Consider the following 19536-nt stretch of genomic DNA (forward strand, 5'->3'; position numbering starts at 1 on the left):
ACTCCAAGCAACTGTTTTTCTGCATGCAGTTATAGTATATGAAATATATTGTACAGGCTTAAAGGAACATTCTTTGTTTTCCCCTTTGCAGACCTTGTCTCTTCAGAGGCAGATGATGGAGAACCTCATCATAGCCAAAGCAAGACAGGATGCTGTATCCTCATTATGTGTTTGCGCTACTAGTCTCTGTGTAGTGCTTGTAACATTCCAGTTTCCCACGTGGCCAAGTGTGGCAGCTTATCACAGATTCTCACAGGGCACTCTCTTTTGTAAGTGATTTCATGGTCCTTGTCATGAAGGCTGGTGGATTCCTTAATATTTGTTAATGCGATCAGCTTCAAAGAAAAATGGAGGAAAGAAGACAGAGGTTGCAGGAGGAGGCTAACAGGTAGACACACACGCACGCACCCACACACACACACACACACACACACACACACACACACACACACACACACACACACACACACACACACTGTAACACGTCCCTTGAATTAAAATATTCTTCAGTTTATTATTATTAGCCTATATTATTTTTTCCTGGGCTTTTCTGCCTTAACCCTGCAAGGCCCAGCATTGCTTTTTGGCAACATTCTTTAAATCATTTTAAAAAAAATGTTATAGTTAGTTTTCCTGTTCTTTTTTCACATTAACATCACCATTAAATCCTATTGTTTAGTATTACAATGCCATTGGCCACGCTATCTGCATATAAATACCCCCCACAGGGGCTGACATTCACACCTCCCAGAGAAGTTGAAATTCCAGCGTCTGGACGAACAACATCTCACTTTTTAACTGAAGCTATTCCTCACTAAAACATAAGTAAAATGCAATTTTTTCGTGATCATTAGAATGTCTAGAACATGTACATATGTTATTATTGTGAAAAATGTCCCCAAAATGCAAATTAGAGCATGATTTATGATTTATGGATATAAAACCTTACAAAAACATTATTAATTTTTTAACATTACATTTTCCTGTGATTAGGACTCCTACGACAGCATCTGATTTATTTAAAAAAATAAAATTTGGCCAGTAGAAATTAATTCGGGTCTTGCAGGGTTAACGGTTATCAGGGCAAAGAAATGGTACGGGATGTCCTGATCCTAGAACAGTTGACAAAGCTGTTAAGTCAGTTAAAAAGGTGGCAGCAGATGTTGACCTTTTATTGTGGTTGTATGTTCATGTTCTAATTGCAGGAGATTTGCAGCATCAGGGACAGTGACTCCAGAGGAGCAAGAGCAGAGAATTCTTTATGCCAATGTTCTGGAGTATGAGCAAGACCATGTGAGTGTTTCTCATCTTTGTGTACAATTCAAAGAACGTTGGAGTTGCAATATATTGATTTGTGATTTCAGTAGTTTTCTATGAAGTGTTTTATTTGGGACATCTATTTGACTTGCAGGATTGGCCTAAATTGTGGAAATCCAACATGACGAAGAATCCTGATGATGCCACTTTGGTTTCAGGACTGGTATCATACCTGCTCAGGTACTGAACATGTTTGACTTCGATAAGGTTGTATACACACAATAAAGCAACATTTATTTTAATGAAAAGCTGAAAATGAAATGAAGAATATTACTAATAACATCAGTTGATATCAGTTATCAAAATTGAGGAATAGTGTATAGCTATACAGGTGATATGCTGTATACAAATGTTTACATTCATCACCTTCGGCCTCCACTAGTCAAGAAGATCATTCCAGATATAAACAAGCTAGTTTAAATCAGTTTAATATGGGCATAATATTAATCAATTCGTAGGAACTTAAATGTTGTCAGGCCTTCAAAGTGTGTGACAAATGGTTGTCAACAGGGAAAAGAAAGAAGTGAAACAAAAAAAGAAAAAAAGTCTGTTGCACCTCTTGAGTGTGAATTTAATATTTTTCAGTTTGAAATGTCTTTAAGACACACTCTATAGAAGGAGGAGCCAGAGATTTCCACCCTAACAAACATTTTTTTTATGGTGTCTTATTAATATAAAAGCCCCGGAGATTTTTGTTTTATCCTTTTAGCATAGCTTTTGTAACTGCAGGTAACATGTCCTTGGTTCGAACTCCCTTTGGTCTGACCACCTAAACCTAACCTTAACCATAACCCTAACCTCAGTAAAACTATGCCTAAACCTAACCTTAACCCTAACCTCAGTAAAACTATGCCTAAACCTAACCTTCAGTAAAACTAACGCTGGTGAGTAGCTAACCTGCCGACGCTGGTGAGTAGCAAACCTGCTGATGGAGTTTGGACCAACGGGAGTTCGAACCATGGGGCAGTCCCTGTAACTGCAATATGCAATGTATGTGTTTTCTAAATGTCTCAGATTCAGATTCAGATTACTTTATTAACCATTGTGTAATACACATAGGAATTTGCTTTGCTTTGTCTGTCTCCTCAGCCGATCTGATCACCCTGTGATGAAGCTACTGAGGAGGCAGCAGTACAGAGTGTACAACAGGCTGTATCCTATCGTCAGTAAAGGTCCAACCTCCTTCCCTGCTCCATCGCTGACTCCCTCTAGTAGTTCCCACGGTCTGGTCCCCCCAGGTATGGCTGACAGAGATGGTCCTGGTCATTGAGAGCACTGGTTCCACAACACAGGGTTAGGACACATTTGTGGGTCGCGGACACATTCTATGGGTCTTAATTATTATTATTTCAAAGCCTTTTCAAAAAACATTCCCCAAAAGATTTTCATGAATTAAGTAATTTCACTAATAAATAAAAGAAAATCTAAAATTCCATAAATTAGAAAACAAATGTTTAAGAATTTGTGAAAATAGCCGATCTACAAGCTCACAATGTGGCACGAAGCGACACTTTGTGAGCTTATACATCTGCTGAATTCCCTAGTTTGGGTCCACTGATTTAGAGGAAAAAGGCTTAACATTTGCCGTGTCAAATGGCCATTCAGTGATCTTATGGTGCTCACCATAGGTTCATGGCAAGTGTGCGTCTGTGCGCATGGTGCATGTGGTTCAATCCAATGTCTGATGGTCTATAAACAAGTTATTTTCAGGGTCAGTACAGGTATGACCGAAAGTTTGTTATAAAAAATGACCTGCATGCATTGCATACACTAATGTCCCCTCATCCCTAGTACTTGGCCTGTGAGGACATCAATACAATCAACTAAAAGTACACACAGTGCATACCGTAATCCAAGATTAATGGGATAACAATAGCATGTTATTAAAAGAAATAGCATTCAGATAAAACTTTAGGGTTTGGGTTAGTTCACAGTGGGTCATAGGGTTTTTGAAGAATTGTCACATTCTATGTAGGCTATTCTTTAGTGTAGTTTAGGATACAGAATTGAACTTATCAACAGCTGCTTGCATTGACGATGGGGTCAACAATGCATGTAATTGGTTATTAGGGATGGACATCGGTATCAGCCAATTGTATCTCTTGCACTGCACAGCATGATGCTCGGTCCTGTGACGTAAACATTAGCAAGTAGCAGCCAGTCTACTTGGAGGCAGCCTACAGAATACAGATGGTGCTGATTACCTTTGCAATGTAAGGATATATTCCATAATCCTGTGTCAATGTCGTCTCCAAAAAGAAGGGGGGAAAAAAGCATGCGTCACCTGCTTTCCTCCTGCCTAGTCCAGACGGTCATATTAGACTGGATATTGTCTGTGATTTTGGATATTGTACTATTGTGATTGATTTGGCATTAGTGTTCTTCTAGCTTATTGGTACTCAAATTGAAGTATGTCTTGTAGGCCTACTTGGCCTGAAACAAAAGGGTATTGGAGCAACCCTATTTCCTAGTTCTTAGCTAAAGAAATCGGTATCGGAAAAATCGGTTTTGGCAGGTCAGACCTTCATAAAACCGGTGGATCGGTATCGGCCAAGAATTTTGCAATCGGTCCATCTCTATTGGTTATCCAAGTGGAATTAACCACTAGAATAGTTAGTCATGTGATAGAGGGATGTGACCAATCAGGGAAGGCCATGTTGTGACCGATAAGATCCTGTCAGGAAGTGAACGTCGGTGTCTGCGTCATCATTTTCAAAAGGTCTCGGTTTCCACTATTCACACTATAATAGAATGCCGGAGTTTTCACAACTAAATTGGGTGAGCAGAGTTTTGAAAGTACAATCTTTTTAGTTTTTCAAAGAGTGAAAAAACACAGCCGTTTGGATGCTAGCTGCAAACTTAGCAAAAATTGTGTTTTCAACCAAAATTAAAACTCTTAAATCTGGATTTCTCTTGAACAGATATCCCCGAGGAGGAAGGTGGACAGGAGTTACACATGCCTGTGGCGCTGGACCGGGATAACTCGTTCGAGGACCTAGAACAATTCTTGACCCAGCTGGACTGGGCTCCATCTCAAGACACTGGCTCCAATGCAGACCTGACACATGAAACATCGTTGCAGCCGGGAATGGAGGAGAGCCACATCCAGGAGCTGGAATCGAGTGCGCTGAAAGAACACCTGAAGGCCATTGTCAAAGACATTCATATTGCTATTGGTGAGCATGTTGAACTTCGTTACATAAAACATCAAGACACAGAGCAAAATAAACACATTGTTAAAAGCACATTTGAATATAACTTTGAATAAAATACTGAAAATGTATTGTAAAATTACAGTGCAGAAGAATGATGAAAAAGAATCCCAAAAGGCAGCGGCAAACAGAAATGTCCAGATACAATATGTGATGCATTAAATCATTGACTTTTGCCCTGACTGCCAAAATTGTATTTTCCGTATTTTTTCTTTTATTGCATTTTTCATGAATTGGCGATCAGCCCCAGCTCATATAAAATAATTGGAACCACCCCGGAACCGGAACATGTGAAATGACGTCATCGAAAAGTTAGAACTGCATCCTCTTCATGTCTATTGTTTTCATGGAAACGGCACAACTCTGCTGCTGTGTTATGCAGTGCAAGTGAAAACAACAAACAACAAACACGCACTGTATTTACTGGTGCAGTGAATGAGTTAAAACTGAATGCTGCTCCTCACGTTTAGTTCTGATTCTGGGGACAGAACGCAGACCTGCCCCAGACGACCTGAGAGGTCTGGATGGTTCATAATGTAGCGCCAGAGAAAATGTTGGCCCTAAACCATTGAATGCTTTATAAATCAACTGTAGTATTTTGAAATCAATTCTTTGACAGACAGGGAGCCGGTGCAAAGATGTGAGAACTGGAGTGATCTAGTCCATATCCACTTTATTCAGGTCTCGAGCAGCGGTATTCTGAATCTACTGCATGAATGCATCGATACGTTTTTCTAAGTCTTGCTGAGAGATGACTTTGATATTATTCTTAGGGTGATATAGGATGACTTTGTATTTGTATTCATGTGGCAGTTAAAATTGAGATCTGAATGCATGACTACACCAAGATTTTTGCCTTGGGTTGTGGTTTTTAACATTAGCGATGAAGCTGATCTTTGTTTTGGGTGTACCTTTTCTTTGTATTTCAGATCAGCTGCTGTCCCTCTGTTTACTGTCCTTCGAGTGTCTGAACACAGCCAGCTCAAAGGACCTGTGTGTAGCCAGCATAGAGGAAGCTTTTTTCAGACCACTGTGGAAGCCCCTGTTGGCTCTCTTCAGGTAATCTCTTAAAATAGCTTTGCTTAAAAGTCTGGGTTAGGTGTGATGTTATCTGGCAACCCAAGACTTGTTTTCTGGTGTACAGGCTATGTTTCATTTTAAGGTTGAATCTAGATTTAATTGCCGCCCTCTATCAAACTCAAACTGAAAAACTGGCATAAGCCGAGATCACCGCCACTTTCAGGATTTATCATTCTATCACTGACTTGAGCATATGGTGCGTTCAAATCTCACGTCAGCTCATCTTCATGGCCCAGGAGGCGTGGGTTTGACATCAGGACTTTGGTACAAAAAGATGCTTGTGGGTTACTAGAAGAGAGTTCATGATTTGTTTTTGGATATAACAGACCAGTTCAGTTTTTGTGTGGCTATGTCAAATTAATTTGTACCACCAGAGGGTGGCACTATTGATTTAGAAATGTAGTAGATCCATGCCCTTCCCTTGTTGTACATAGAGTATTGTTCATATTAGACTAGTATAATCTGGCCTTCATGCATAAGAGCAGTTGGACCTTCATGGCATTATACAAATATAATCATTTCTTTCTTTCTTTTTTCTTTTTTTTTTACTTTGTTTATTTGATTTTCAAATGAAGCATTTAAGGCTATGAAGTGGTACACTAATAAGAGTAGCAGCTTCTTTTGTACAAACATCAAATATACAACAGTGGTATAAGGATTGCAGTTTTCTATAATCATTAACTTTTCAAGGATTTATACAAATATAAACGTGGATGCATCTTACTGGCATAATGTCATGTAATGAAATGTTCTGCTTTGTTGTACCACTGATCTATATTCTCATAACCATTTCCCTGCATTGGTTTTGGATAGACATTAAACTCCAGTGTTTTGTCTTCTATCTGTGGTTGTGCAGGAAGGTGCACAGGAAAAGGGAGCTGGCGTTCGAGCACAGTATGAAGCTGTATTGTAATGCGTCGCCTGTAGATGTGGGTGTTCCTCTGAAACTGTTCCCACGGGATCCTAGCACACTAAAAGGTTCCTATCCCTATGAGGCTCCAGTACAGGAGTTGAAGCTTCTATGTAAAGACTGCAGTCCACAGAGGAAGCTGGATTGTATTGGTGAGTCACAATCAAAAGTTTTTGTTATGATTTTTTCCCTCACAAGATGCCTTTCAGGGCAAGCATCTGCATCTGAGTCATATCTACTCTGGATACTGTTTATTCACTACCGCATAATGGATATTTGAAGAGATCCAGATCATAACAATATTTTTAGTGTGTGTGTATATGTTTTGGAGACTATGAGGGGCCGTTTGGGACGAAAATCATGAAACACTTTTACACACACTAATGAGACAGTCTTATACTTACTACTGAAATGCTTTTACATTCGATATTGAGACACTTTGACACACGCTGTTGAGACACTTGAGACCACCATCAAGTTTGATGTGACAAATTGTAAACAATGCTGTTTTTTTCCCCCACTGTTATCTGACTAACCCCTTCTAGATTAAGACGAATTTGGCCATTGGGGTGTACCTTTCATGTTGCTATTAGTCTATTTATGTCTTTCTACAGAAAGAAAGTAATGGGGAAAAAGACACAATTATGAGACTTAGTAGTGAGTGATGACTTAACCTATTACATTGTCTAACCAAAAATAGCCAATCTAAAGCTCACAAATTTGTATATAAATCAAGTGTCAGTCCCACCTGTTGGCGTGCATCTCTAAAGCAGGATTTACTGTACTTCTTGCTGAAATTGAAACTTGGGTAAACTTGGTCTAACCAAGTCTGTCTCACAATGGTGGATCACTTATTACCAGGGTACATCACTACGCCTAATCTCTTCAGGGCAATTTAAATTCAGGATTATGGATTTGGAGCAGCTTGCAGAGTAATCAACTGTCAGAACAGCCATTCCCAGGTACACTCAGGAAATGTTCTTACCTTTCCTAGAGAATCCTGTAGATTTAGGATCACAAAACTAAGAGCACTTCACAGGGACCACAATGCTGAGAAACCACTGGATGCAGCAGGTGCACTCAGTTAAAGGCCTAGAATTATTGAATGCTTTAACCAGTGAAAAATAGCAGATATACAAGCTCACAGCGTGGCACCGAGTGCCGCGCTGCGAGCTTGTAGATCTACTATTATTGAAAAAGTCGTGAAAATGTGTGCAAATATTTGACTATATGTATTTTCAAAGCAAACATTTGTAACTCAAATTTTGCTTCTGGGTGGTCCCTGGAACTAAATATTTTGAGATGGGGATCCGTGGCCAAATAAATATCATTTTGGGGTTCCTTCACATGAAAAGGTTTGAGAACCACTGACATAGTAGTCTCTCAAGAACAGGCTAACTGAGCTCCATTTAAGTGAAAAGGACCTTTTCTTTGACAATGGCTAGCCAGGTTGCTGACATAGAAACATAGGTTTTTCAAAAGATCTTAGAAGGATTCAAAAGACACTTATAGAATCGGGTCAAAATTCTAATTTTCACGATTTTTCAAAAATAGCAGATCTACAAGCTCGCAGCACGGCACTCGGTGCCGCGCTGTGAGCTTGTATACCTGCTATTTTTCAATAGTTAAAGCATAAAATAATGATACACAATAATGTGTACCTGTTCTAAATGGGTTAAAAATCTGATAATGTACTGTATATACTGTAAGTACAGTGGTCCTTGCTCTTAGAACTCATACATGTGTGGTTCTTTGTGAGACAGGCCCCTAGGTGGCTCAACTTCGAGGCACTTATGCGATGATGATAATAATAATCCCGAGTGGTTAAGGTGTGTACCACATATAGACTCTGATGCCTGACAGGTTCGATACCCAAGCCTGGTGGACCATTGCTAAAAAAAAAAAGGAACAATCCCAGATGTCAGTTATCTGCATCTTGGACCTTACTGTTCTGTACTGTATATCTTGAATCTCATTCAAATGCTAACTTGTGTTTTGCAGTTAGAACATTGCGTCTGATCTGTGCCTGTGCTGAGGACTACAGAGGTCTCCACGAGGGGGATTCTGCACCCAAAACGGCTGCCATGTGAGTGACATGATTTCCTCACCATTACTGATGAAGATGAACTACATTTATTTTCTCTCCATAGGAAGCACACAACCTAACAGCTAAATTAACCCACCCTAAATTCACGTCGTCTCAATTCTCATACAAAATGTATATTTTTGAGCGGTGGTAGACCGCTCCATAGAGTGGCTGTGTGTGTGTGTCTGTAGCCTGTACTCCTCAGCGTTTTGCCATAGCAATGTGTGTGTGTGTCTGTAGCCTGTAGCCTGTACTCCTTAGCGTTTTGCCATAGCAATGTGTGTGTGTGTCTGTAGCCTGTACTCCTCAGCGTTTTGCCATAGCAATGTGTGTGTGTGTCTGTAGCCTGTACATCCTAGACATATATCCTAGTCTGAAGACGTTATGCAAGCACGACCACCGCTCACTTCACATTGGGTTTGGCCGTCGGTAGGATTGAGGGAGTTGTAGAATGGACCATTAGTTTGCTACTGCTGCAAAACCAAGACAAAATAAGCCAGAGACATTTTCCCATAGCATATTTTTACTAATAGCATATTCACAATCTCAACTCTCAATTTCCTATTCTAATCAACTCCAAACCAACGCTAGTAATAGTGATGTGTGTTGTATTGGTAAGAGCAGAAAAAAACACTGCACAGAGTAAAATCTCCGCTTCCCCCGTCCGATTGCTAGATTCTGTGTGTGAAACAAGCGACCAGGTCTATGAAAACAAGCCCAAAAGAAAACGACCAGTTTCACCTATTGAGCTCTATTACATTAGCTATTTTCTAAAAGAATGTTGAAAGCAAGGCCAAATAAGGAACTACACTTCAGAAACAAGCCCAAACAAAAGTAACCCACAACTAGCAACATTATAAGAAAACAGGATCAAAGTCGCTTATAACGAGCAGACCTGGCAACACAGTGCGCATGCGCACAACTGCGTACAGTAACTACAGTCGGCATGCAGTTGTCTGGAGAAAAAAATTGCTTCGTTTTTTGCAGTTCTTTGCAGTCTGAACAGTTAGAAAGAGTCTCCTGTAGTATTTTCGGTGTGGAGGCACCTTTAGAAGTTGTCACATCTCATCAATACTCTGTTAAGTCCAGCACAGCAGGGGGCTGTCCTAGGTCTACATGCCCCTCTATAGAGTTACCTCTTCCTGGCCAAGTCTGAAAGTGGGTTGTCAAGTCTAATGGATCTGACCCAAGGTGCTTTTAATGGATCTGACCCAAGGTGCTTTGGCGAGGGAGTACAACGGAATGGCTGTCGCTGAATACAGGGTGATGCAGATAAAGTCAGACATCATAGAGCGTGTAACGAGCTAACGCACAGAATGCACTAGAATTAGAATAGAGTTAGAATTGTACATAGACCATGATGACTGCACTGTTGCAAGACATTTGTTGCTAGGAAAATTGTCTTTTCAATGCATTGAACACATTTAATCAACCACTGTCTTGTTCACCTAAAAGAGTTCAGTGTGTTGGGAAAAGGGAGCATTTAACTCGGCTTGCTCAAATAGAAAGTCTGCAAACTTAAGCTCAAATGGAGATTTTAATGGGGCTCCCAAACACTGACAGAAAACCAATAACATTCCAGTTCAGAACATTTGGACTGAGGGGAAATAAAATAAGTCATGCAGCCTGAAAAGAATCCTGCTTTATAAAAACATCTCTGCATTTCATTTATCTTGATGTCTCTCGTTACTATACTCTTTGTTTCACATCCCATCTCCCACATGCACTCTCGTGTCCCCATGTGTCCCCTTTTGGACACTGTTGTTTGACTGGGGCAGTGTCTGCTGCTCCATATCTGTCTCCTTCCATCAAAGTGACGATCAGAGATGGCACAATAGAGGAGTTGATTGGACAGCACGACTCTAAAGACGTCGGTCTGACTTGTTTCAAGCATCGCAGTTATTTCGTTTTCGCTTCTCGGAATGAAATGTCTCTGCTAATTCATGTTAATCTAAACCGTACACACTGTACACAGGATACCTTTTTAGCTGAGTCGGGAAGCGCTGATAATCTCTGGGATAAAAATATATCTTGTCTTTTCTTTCTTCTAGATAAGTTATGGTACAGTAATTGCCCTAGTAACCAATTACCAGTAAACCCTCTGTGTACTTAGTTGACCGCAGTCTCCCAGGGCTCTATACGAGGGACACTTCTTTTCTCCCTCTACACCAAATCTTTTGCGGGAAAATAACCAGTCTACAAGTTCACAGATAGGGCTGTCACTATAGCAGATCTACAAGCTCACAACGCGTCGCGTTGTGAGCTTGTAGATCGGCTATTTCCACTATTTTTTACATGGAAACGATTATGGCGATTATGAATAATAATCACGATTATGTCTAATAATCACGATTAGACGTTTATGTAATAATTGTGACAGCCCTATTCACAGATCTGCTATTTTCGCTGATTGTTTACTCCCGAATAGGGATGCTAGGGTTCATGTGTTTAAGAGAAATTAATTGCCACCATCGAAAATTGCGGTGTGAACAGAAAGCAACTTTATGTTGAACTCGGTCACTTTCAAAGGTCTAAATCTGCACTGGAACCTTTTGGTCACAGCAGATCTTATTTTGAGGAATGCTTTAATGTAGCCAGTGGCCGCTGGCAGTTCTTTTGCAATGACACAGAAGTGTGTTTTCTTTCTTTTTTCCTCTTAATTTGATTGAGGCTTAGTCAAGGGGGTAATTTAGGACTGTGTATTTCCTTGCCTTCCATCTGGCTATGTGCAATGTTTGTTTTTTGATCATGGTTAGGTATAGGACCAGATGTAACTGCTTTTCTTAGACTATGTAAAAAAAAAACAGTTAGCAGTTTTCGATGTGTTAAAGGAGCCATAGTCAACCTTTTCTTGAAAGTGTTAGGGTTAGGCTTCATATATGTATTTCTATTCAAAAATGACCACAACAAGCGTAAAATAATGATAAAATAATCATTTTGGCCATTGTCAGACCGACACTTTGTTTACATTCTAGTCTATAGACTAGGATGTAAACAAAGTGTTGGCCCTACAATGAAAAAGTTGACTATAGCTCCTTTAAATTCTTAAAACATTCTGGAAGCAGTTAAAGCAATGTTGAACATTGGTAGAACTATGGGCTGGGGTTTTATAGCTACCTGGGCATGATGTAAGTCCAAACATTGTCTGTCATTTTATCCATTTATCAGAAGCTGTAGTGATTCCATTGACTCTCATTAATTGGGCCTTGTTCGTAAAGCTCTTCTTAAATGTTTACTATATTTTAGTGTAGCCGTGCTCCTAATAAGATGCCAACGTAGAATTCAATAAACGTGTGTGCACAGACATGATTTGTGCACAACCAGATGATGAATCCCAACCCTTAAATCGAATGTGCATTCATGTGTAAATTGTTTGCAAAGAATCAAAAATAATTTTAACCCTATACAAGGCATCTGCAACAAGAAGAGGAGCCTACTCCGTAGTATAACAGATCTACAAGCTGACAACGCTTGTACAGCAGCTTGTAGATCTGGATTATCTGTTCAACTTGTGTGTGTGTGTGAAATAATTTTAACCCTATACAAGGCATCTGCAACAAGAAGAGGAGCCTACTCCGTAGTATAACAGATCTACAAGCTGACAACGCTTGTACAGCAGCTTGTAGATCTGGATTATCTGTTCAACTTGTGTGTGTGTGTGTGTGTGTGTGTGTGTGTGTGTGTGTGTGTGTGTGTGTGTGTGTGTGTGTGTGTGTGTGTGTGTGTGTGTGTGTGTGTGTGTGTGTGTGTGTGTGTGTGTGTGTGTGTGTGTGTGTGTGTGTGTGTGTGTGTGTCAAAATCGACACCACAAAACCAAATAATAGGCTAATAAAGAATGTTAGGATATTAATATTACTGAACAACTGCTGCGGTGCTCAATGCTCACCGTTGCTGAGGTGTTAAGAAAATGTGTAGGCTATTTATGTGGAGAATAACTTCACACCTAGTGTGAAGTGAGTGAGTGGTGCTATTTTATTCGTTAATGTCATTAAGCGTCACACGAAGCTTGGCCAATGTGACCCTGGGCGTACAACAAACTTTGAGCGCTTTGTGCCAAGATTCAGGAGCTTGGCTCCTTCCAGGAGCACTGCTCAAAAACGTAACAAACGAAAACAAACGCAACACTCACAACTGGTATGTCGTTTTTTTTTTCTTCCTGTCTGTTTCACCTACTGGCAGAAGTGCAAATAGTATTTCAATCTTTTGGCCTTCTACTGTACTGTTTACATTTTTCAATTCTTGCTCCTTTTGTTTCTGAGTCTGACATGCTGTCACGTCAATTTCCGTTTCCTTTATTTCCTTTTCTTTTTCTTTTGTTCTTGACCAATTGGTTGCTGGATTTCCTCCTGAGCCTTTGTCTGGTTTAATATCCTTTCTTCTCTCGCTTTCATTCTTTCACTCGATTAATTGCTTCTCTTCCGTTCCCTCTCTCCCTACTTTGGTGGTACATTGTTACTGCCTGTTTCTATTGTCCTTAGACTGCATGGATGCATTTCATTCGTAACCAACTCGTCCGCTTGATCTCGTTGATTGTGTGTGTAAATCAATGTTCAGTTGTGGAAATTCATTGTAAGCTTGGAATGTTGAAACACCGGTTTTGATTTTGAGTTTGTGTTTACAGTCGTTTGTGTTTACAGACTATTATTCGGGGTTGTGTGTGGGCTGTTAACTCCCTGTGGTCATGGGCCTTTGTCCACACCTCCTCAAACCTGCACGCGCCAGGATCCAGTTGCATGTGGCCGGGTTAGTTTAGGGCCAGCTACCTACCTTCTCACGCAAGCTAGCAGCAGATTCGTGTGAGTGCTGATAAACAAGTGGTCGCTGTCTGCAGCTAGGGAGAATGCTATCAAGCTTTCATCATCTGTTAGGCCCTAGTTCATCCTCCCGCAGATCTCAGGGGGGGAGAAACACTTTATCACTTCCATCTTTGAACATTCATCCCCATTTGGAGCAGCATTTGATTTATTTCCCAGCCAATCCCTTGGGACACACATGTCATCATTCCCTGTAAAAGTCATGCTGTCTATTCTTCTAGCTCTCTGTTCACATGTAGTTTATGTAATACCAACCTACTCTGTTGCTTTTCTCTTCCCTCTGAATCTTTTCATAGTGGTGCAGATGACTTGTTGCCCATCCTGTCCTTTGTGGCGCTGCGCTGTGAGTGTCCTCAGCTGGTGTCTGAATGCGCTGCCATAGAGGAGTTCATTCACGAGGGGTGAGTATGAAGGGGGAAATGTTGAATGGAAGTCTCCTCCTCCTTGCTTTATTAGTTTGTAAAATAGATTTTAGAAACATGATAGCCGGTCTCGTATAGGTGCCACAGTTTCCTCAGGTGAAAGCTCATCTCAAGAAGCTTTTGTGTTCAGCATCCTTCACTGGGACTTAAAAGTGTCGTACTAGCCGGGGACCCAGTCACCCCAAAATGTGAGATGACCTGTGATGTTATGCCGTACTTTTTATTTCTGTTTTATCTATTAGTTTGGTCCTCAAGGTCCACAGAATGAGAGGTCTGCTCTGCCGGAAACATGGCGAAAAAAAGTTATTCCCATTTGTATATTCACTGTCCCATTGACAGGAAAAGAAAAAAAAAGAAAAGATCTGCTTTAAGTAGCATGTGAGGGGTCAAACTAGGGATTTTTCATGATTCTGAATCCATTGCAAGCATTTGTTTTGCACGAGAAACATTCCTTGGGCTAAAATCGGCCCAACAAAACTGTGAAAAGTGATGACAAAATGGCAATAACTTTTTTTCGCGATGTTTCCGGCACAGCAGGCCTCTCATTCTGTAGACCTTAATGACCAAACTAATAGATAAAACAGAAATAAAAAGTACGGCATGACATCACAAGTTCAACCCTATTCCTTGGACTTTTGGGCCTGGGGGGTCCCCAACTATACCAGCTTCTCTTTAAGTGTACATGTGTACACTGTCACCAAATGTAAACATACAGCCACAGTGCATGTACTTTACCACAGTTTTGTGGTTTGATACATGTGAGAATAACGTATGCACAGGGAAGTGGGACATGGGTTCACATGTCGACAAATCTACCCCGAGTTGGCTATCTGGAGGTTGCGTTGCGTGTCAACTTAGACCACACCCGGCCGAGAGGTCCGCTTGCAACCGTGAAAACAGCCTGTTATAAAAACAGGCTGGTTAGATTGGTAGTGGCCAAGGAATGTCGGGATATTCAGGGGTTGGTTTTCCCTCCCTATAAAAATACAAATAAAAAATCCCACTTGATGTTTATGGGTGGCAGTGGCTCAGCCAAGTTGGAGCGGTCGTTGGCGAGCCAGAAGGTCCCCGGTTCGATTCCCAGTCCCCCCCCCCCCCCCCCCACACACACACACACTTTTAGCTGCTCAGTGGAAAACCTCTGATTTAGAGGCAGTAAGAGTCTCGGGCTCAATGCCTCGAGGAGGTTGTGCCCTGGAGAGTTGATCTTTTCTGTGATTGGTGCAATCAAATCATCAATGCATTTTGTCGGACAAACTTCACTTAATTGTGCTCTACTGTAACAGCTTAATGGATGAGTACACGTTTACTTTAACAGTTATTTATGCAGAGACGTACAATGTCCTGATCGTAACCATTCCAGCAGTCTACATCTCCCTCTCCCTCCCTCCTTCATTCTTTCTTTCTTGTTTCCTATCCAGCAGTCCAGCACTGGCTCCTGCAGGCTCTGCATGCTCTCGTGTCTTGGTCTTGTTTAGCGTAGGGTCAACAAGAGTTGACATGTACTCCAGCGCTTCTCTGTCTCTTGTCTTCTGTCTCTGAGCGAACCTCCCTGCTCACAAGTCTCCTCTGTCTCCCTCCTGCCCTCCTCCCCCCAAGTATGCACACAACAGGGCTCTTTTAAACACTCAAATACCTGGAACGCGCCCGAGTCGCGTTAGATTTGAACCACTTTAACCATTATTTAATGCTTTAACTAACTAGCAGATATACAAGCTCACAGCGCGGCACCGAGTGCCGCGCTGCGAGCTTGTAGATCTGCTATTTTTGAAAAAAACTGGAAAATGTGTGCAAGTCTTTGAATATCTTTGACCCGATCTTTGACCTGACTTCTAAATCCTTCCTCTAAATCAGTGGTTCTCAAACTTTTTCATGTCAAGGACCCCCAAAATTACAGGTATTTGGCCGCGGACCCCAATCTCAAAATATGTTGTTCCAGGGACCCCCCAGAAGCAGAGATTTGAGTTACAAAAGTTTGCTTTGAAAATATTGAAAAATATGCACACATTTTCACGATAAAAAAAAAAATAGCAGATCTACAAGCTCGCGGCACTAGTTAAAGTAGTCAATAATTCTAGGCCTAAATGGGTTAAAGGACGGCTCTCGCTTACTGCATCATTCCCTTTGTTGCCTTGTAGGGAAGTGAAAATAGTGATTTTTATCATCGTAGCAAAGTCGGTGAATGAAAGGAGACCGCAGTCAGCTGAGCTCCTCTTCAGAAAACACTGTAGAACAATGAACCCCAAATCCATCATTTGAATGTAGAAATGGAACGGATGAGAATGTGTGTGGAACGCTTGGGATGTTGTGGTCAGCTGTTTAAGCACATGCCCTGTCTGCCCATCTATCGCAGTGCCATAAAGGTCTGAGGTCCAGTCATCTGCATCCAATTGAAGCAGCTTTTTTGCTATCCGATTTCCAGTAATGTGATTGGATCCACTGACTCTTCCATATCTTTTCCAGCTTTTTGATTGGAGAGGAGGGCTACTGTCTGACCTCCATGCAGAGTGCCTTGGCCTATGTTGAGTCACTGCATGCAGAAGGAGTGCAGCCTGGCGCAGCCAAGCTCGCTTGATAACAGGTGAAGTAATGGCAAGGCTGTATTCAAGACTGTCCTTTTGTTAAATGGCAAATGTATTTTGTTTTGGACACAGCAGTGCTGAATGAATATAGAACCTAAGTTAAAGTCATGATAAATTGTATTCTGATAGATGATATACAGTATGTAACATCTGTGGCAGTACATTAATACAAGTTGTTGAAATTTACAGTGAAATGACTTGACCGTGTACATTTATCAGTTTGCTGTTTATACTATTAAGTCTTAACACATAAAAGAAAATAAGGTCTGCACTGGTTAGATACTCCGCTTTGTTTTGTCCCCAGATCTTCATCAGGAATTTGTTCTGATCGTCAAATTGATCTGAGGTAGACTGAGAATCTGACCAGTGTGCAGACCTTTTTTATGTTGAGCTGTTGTTTGTCCTGCACATGGGCATTGGAGTGGATGTGCGTGCATGCACTATTTTTCTTTTTCACAAAAGCTGAATTAATACATCCCAGGGTTTAAGAAAAAGACAGGTTTGACCAAGTCTAGTCAGTACATCCTGGCTTATTCTGTTCCAAGTAGGCCAAGCCAGGTTGAGGTGGTGGAAGCCTGCGAGGTGAAGCCAGGTTAAATTATTATTATTTCTTGTGCAAAGCCAACGACGCTTTGACCACGAAGAGTATTCCTCCTATAACTCCTCAGGATTGATCAGTAGCCTAAAGAATCTACTTCTGCACTGCCTACGGAAGTCGTCTTTGGCTCGTTCCTGCAGCAACGCAGGCGTGCCGATATTCAAGATAACACACACACCCTCTTGTGTAATATTGCTTAAATAGAGCCATATGCCTTGAGAGATTAATAACAGTAATGCTGGCATCCCTATTTATATTTTTCAATAGTTAAAAATGAAATGCTTTGTGAGCGTATCGAAATCTCCATAGTTAATGACACTAAGTGTCGCTGTTTCATGAATCAATTTAGCTAGGTTAATTGTTAAATTATCATGGCTAAAACCCAGTTTAATCTGCTATCTAGGTTATATGAAATGGACCCCATGCCAACTTTCTTGAACGTTTAGTGCTGTATATTGGTTGGTAGGGAGAAGAGATCAAAGGGAAGGGGGGGCAGAAAGAAACAAATAGTCCTAGAAATGCAATGCAATAGACCAGCTAAATTCATTACAGATTTGGTGTGTATCCTCTGTACAAAACATTCAGCTACAAGACTAGTGTATTATTTAAAAAAATTTCCCCCTTTTTTTCAGGTTTTTCAGACAGGCAAGACTAACAGACTTGCACCTACACACAAGACAAAAAACATAAATAGATACCTTTATTATCCCAAGGGGGAAATTCAGTTGTCCAGTTGTAGCACAGCAGTATAAAGTTATTTACAAAGTTACAGAGAAGTAAGAAAAAAAACAAGAGCAGTACAGTACCAATAAAGAGAAGGTGCATCCACACCCTAGGTGGGGTTGGCGATAGGGCCTTTCTGTGTGGAGTTTGCATGTTCTCCCTGTGTCTCCTAGGGTTGATACCCTCACAAAAACATGCAGTAATCCTGGTCTCAATAATGCCTCCCCCTGGCCAGCCGGGGCGTTTGATGGAGGGGAAAGGAACTGGTTGGAATAACGTGTTCCTTCCACGCGCTACGTCCATCCCGGGGAAATCCCCCCCTGTCAGGTGAAAAGAAACAACTTGGACTACTCATGCATTGAAGGAAGCATGAGGTCAGTCTGTTGTCTCCCCAGGCGCAGCAGAGGGAGAGCAGAGCCCAGGATTACATAGGCAATTGGCACTGGGTGAAAAATGGGTTGCAAAAATCTTGGGATAAAAATTATAAGTAAAAAAAAGAGAAGGTGCATCAAGAGAGGGGGCGAATAATATATAAATATATATACATAAAGTGTCTTACAAAAAAGAGACCATAGCAGTCAATGCTAGTTAGTGCAACAACTATTTCACTGTCATTGTTAAACAAAGCAAAATACTCAGAAACTACCAACACAACCTAATAGTGCAATGTCAAAAATCAGTGCGAAAGAAACAAAAAAACAGCTCAGAGAGGAAGAAACTAGGAAGCGTGTCACCGCAAGACGCACATGAGCATCCTCCCTGGAAGGTCCTTAGAGGTCAAAGTCAATACATACAAGAAATCATACATACAGATAATAATAAAACAAGTAACGGGGAAAAATAAAATGATCAAGTGGTAAAAAGGCGAATGCGACATTTTGTTTAAGCAAACGTTAAAAATGTTTTTTAAATAAACTTATAGTTGTGTTCCAGCACTCTAGGGGGGAACGAAGACTAGCGAGACTAGTGTATTCAGTCCTACTCAAAGAGACAGAACAGGCACGGCGTGACGGCGATGGCGAGTGCGTTTTATAACCCGACATCCTCAGTCGGCCGTCCCCAAAACTCCCAGTGACACAATGATTCCACGGCGATCAAACCTTTGACTCAACTGAGCGCTGTGCTCATCAGAGCTGTCACTTTGCTGCCGGGTCGCTGGGTTGAGTAGAGAGAGGGGGCCGGACGTTCTCAGAGACACACACTGGGATAACAGACTTAGAAGAACCCCATGACATTGTAAACATAATAATCATCTGCATGTGAGGTAGACATTTAAGCTAAGGGTGCAATATTTCAAACAGATTTACGGCATCTCCTGTGTATGCAATCTGTCATGAAAAATGTCATATTGCTTCCACATGGCGTTTTTTACAAACCACCTCAGTGTCATAAATTAAAACTAAAATGGCATATGTCTGCAGATCATTGTCTCGCCAGGCCAAAGGCAAGGGGCAATTATGTTTGTTGCCCCTGTCTGTTTGTCTGGGATTAAACTAGCAAACCACTGAGCCTGAGCTGTACCTTCATGTATACTACTATTATTTGTTATATAACTTATATCATTTTATTGTGGACTTGAAAGAGGGTCAGATCAGTCTGAAACCATTCCCAAATATGGAGTCCTACATCATAGATGTGTCAAAAATGACACATCTATGATGGAGCACAGCTTGAGGACTGATACACGGCTAAAGGTCGTCCGGATCGGGAATCGAACCGGCGACGCCGTCAGGCATCAATGCCTATTTGGCAATGCCTATGTGGTATGCGCCTGGACCAGTAGGCCATTTTG

At 41.2% G+C, this 19536-nt stretch overlaps 1 protein-coding gene across 1 annotated transcript in view; it reads left to right on the top strand.

The window, feature by feature from the left end:
• The window catches only part of vps9d1 (VPS9 domain containing 1), a 28908-nt gene that overhangs the window by 7806 nt on the left and 1566 nt on the right, over positions 1-19536 (top strand). The window contains exons 6-16 of the mRNA XM_080736500.1: positions 92-154; positions 336-388; positions 1206-1293; positions 1412-1497; positions 2407-2555; positions 4239-4493; positions 5459-5588; positions 6466-6671; positions 8521-8605; positions 13716-13820; positions 16305-16422. Of these exons, the coding sequence (XP_080592626.1) occupies positions 92-154; positions 336-388; positions 1206-1293; positions 1412-1497; positions 2407-2555; positions 4239-4493; positions 5459-5588; positions 6466-6671; positions 8521-8605; positions 13716-13820; positions 16305-16416 (1332 nt within the window). The 3' untranslated portion in view covers positions 16417-16422. The remainder of the gene's footprint in view (positions 1-91; positions 155-335; positions 389-1205; positions 1294-1411; positions 1498-2406; positions 2556-4238; positions 4494-5458; positions 5589-6465; positions 6672-8520; positions 8606-13715; positions 13821-16304; positions 16423-19536) is intronic.

Source organism: Nannobrachium achirus, assembly GCF_963921795.1.
Source record: "Nannobrachium achirus genome assembly, chromosome: 11".
NCBI lineage: Eukaryota > Metazoa > Chordata > Actinopteri > Myctophiformes > Myctophidae > Nannobrachium > Nannobrachium achirus.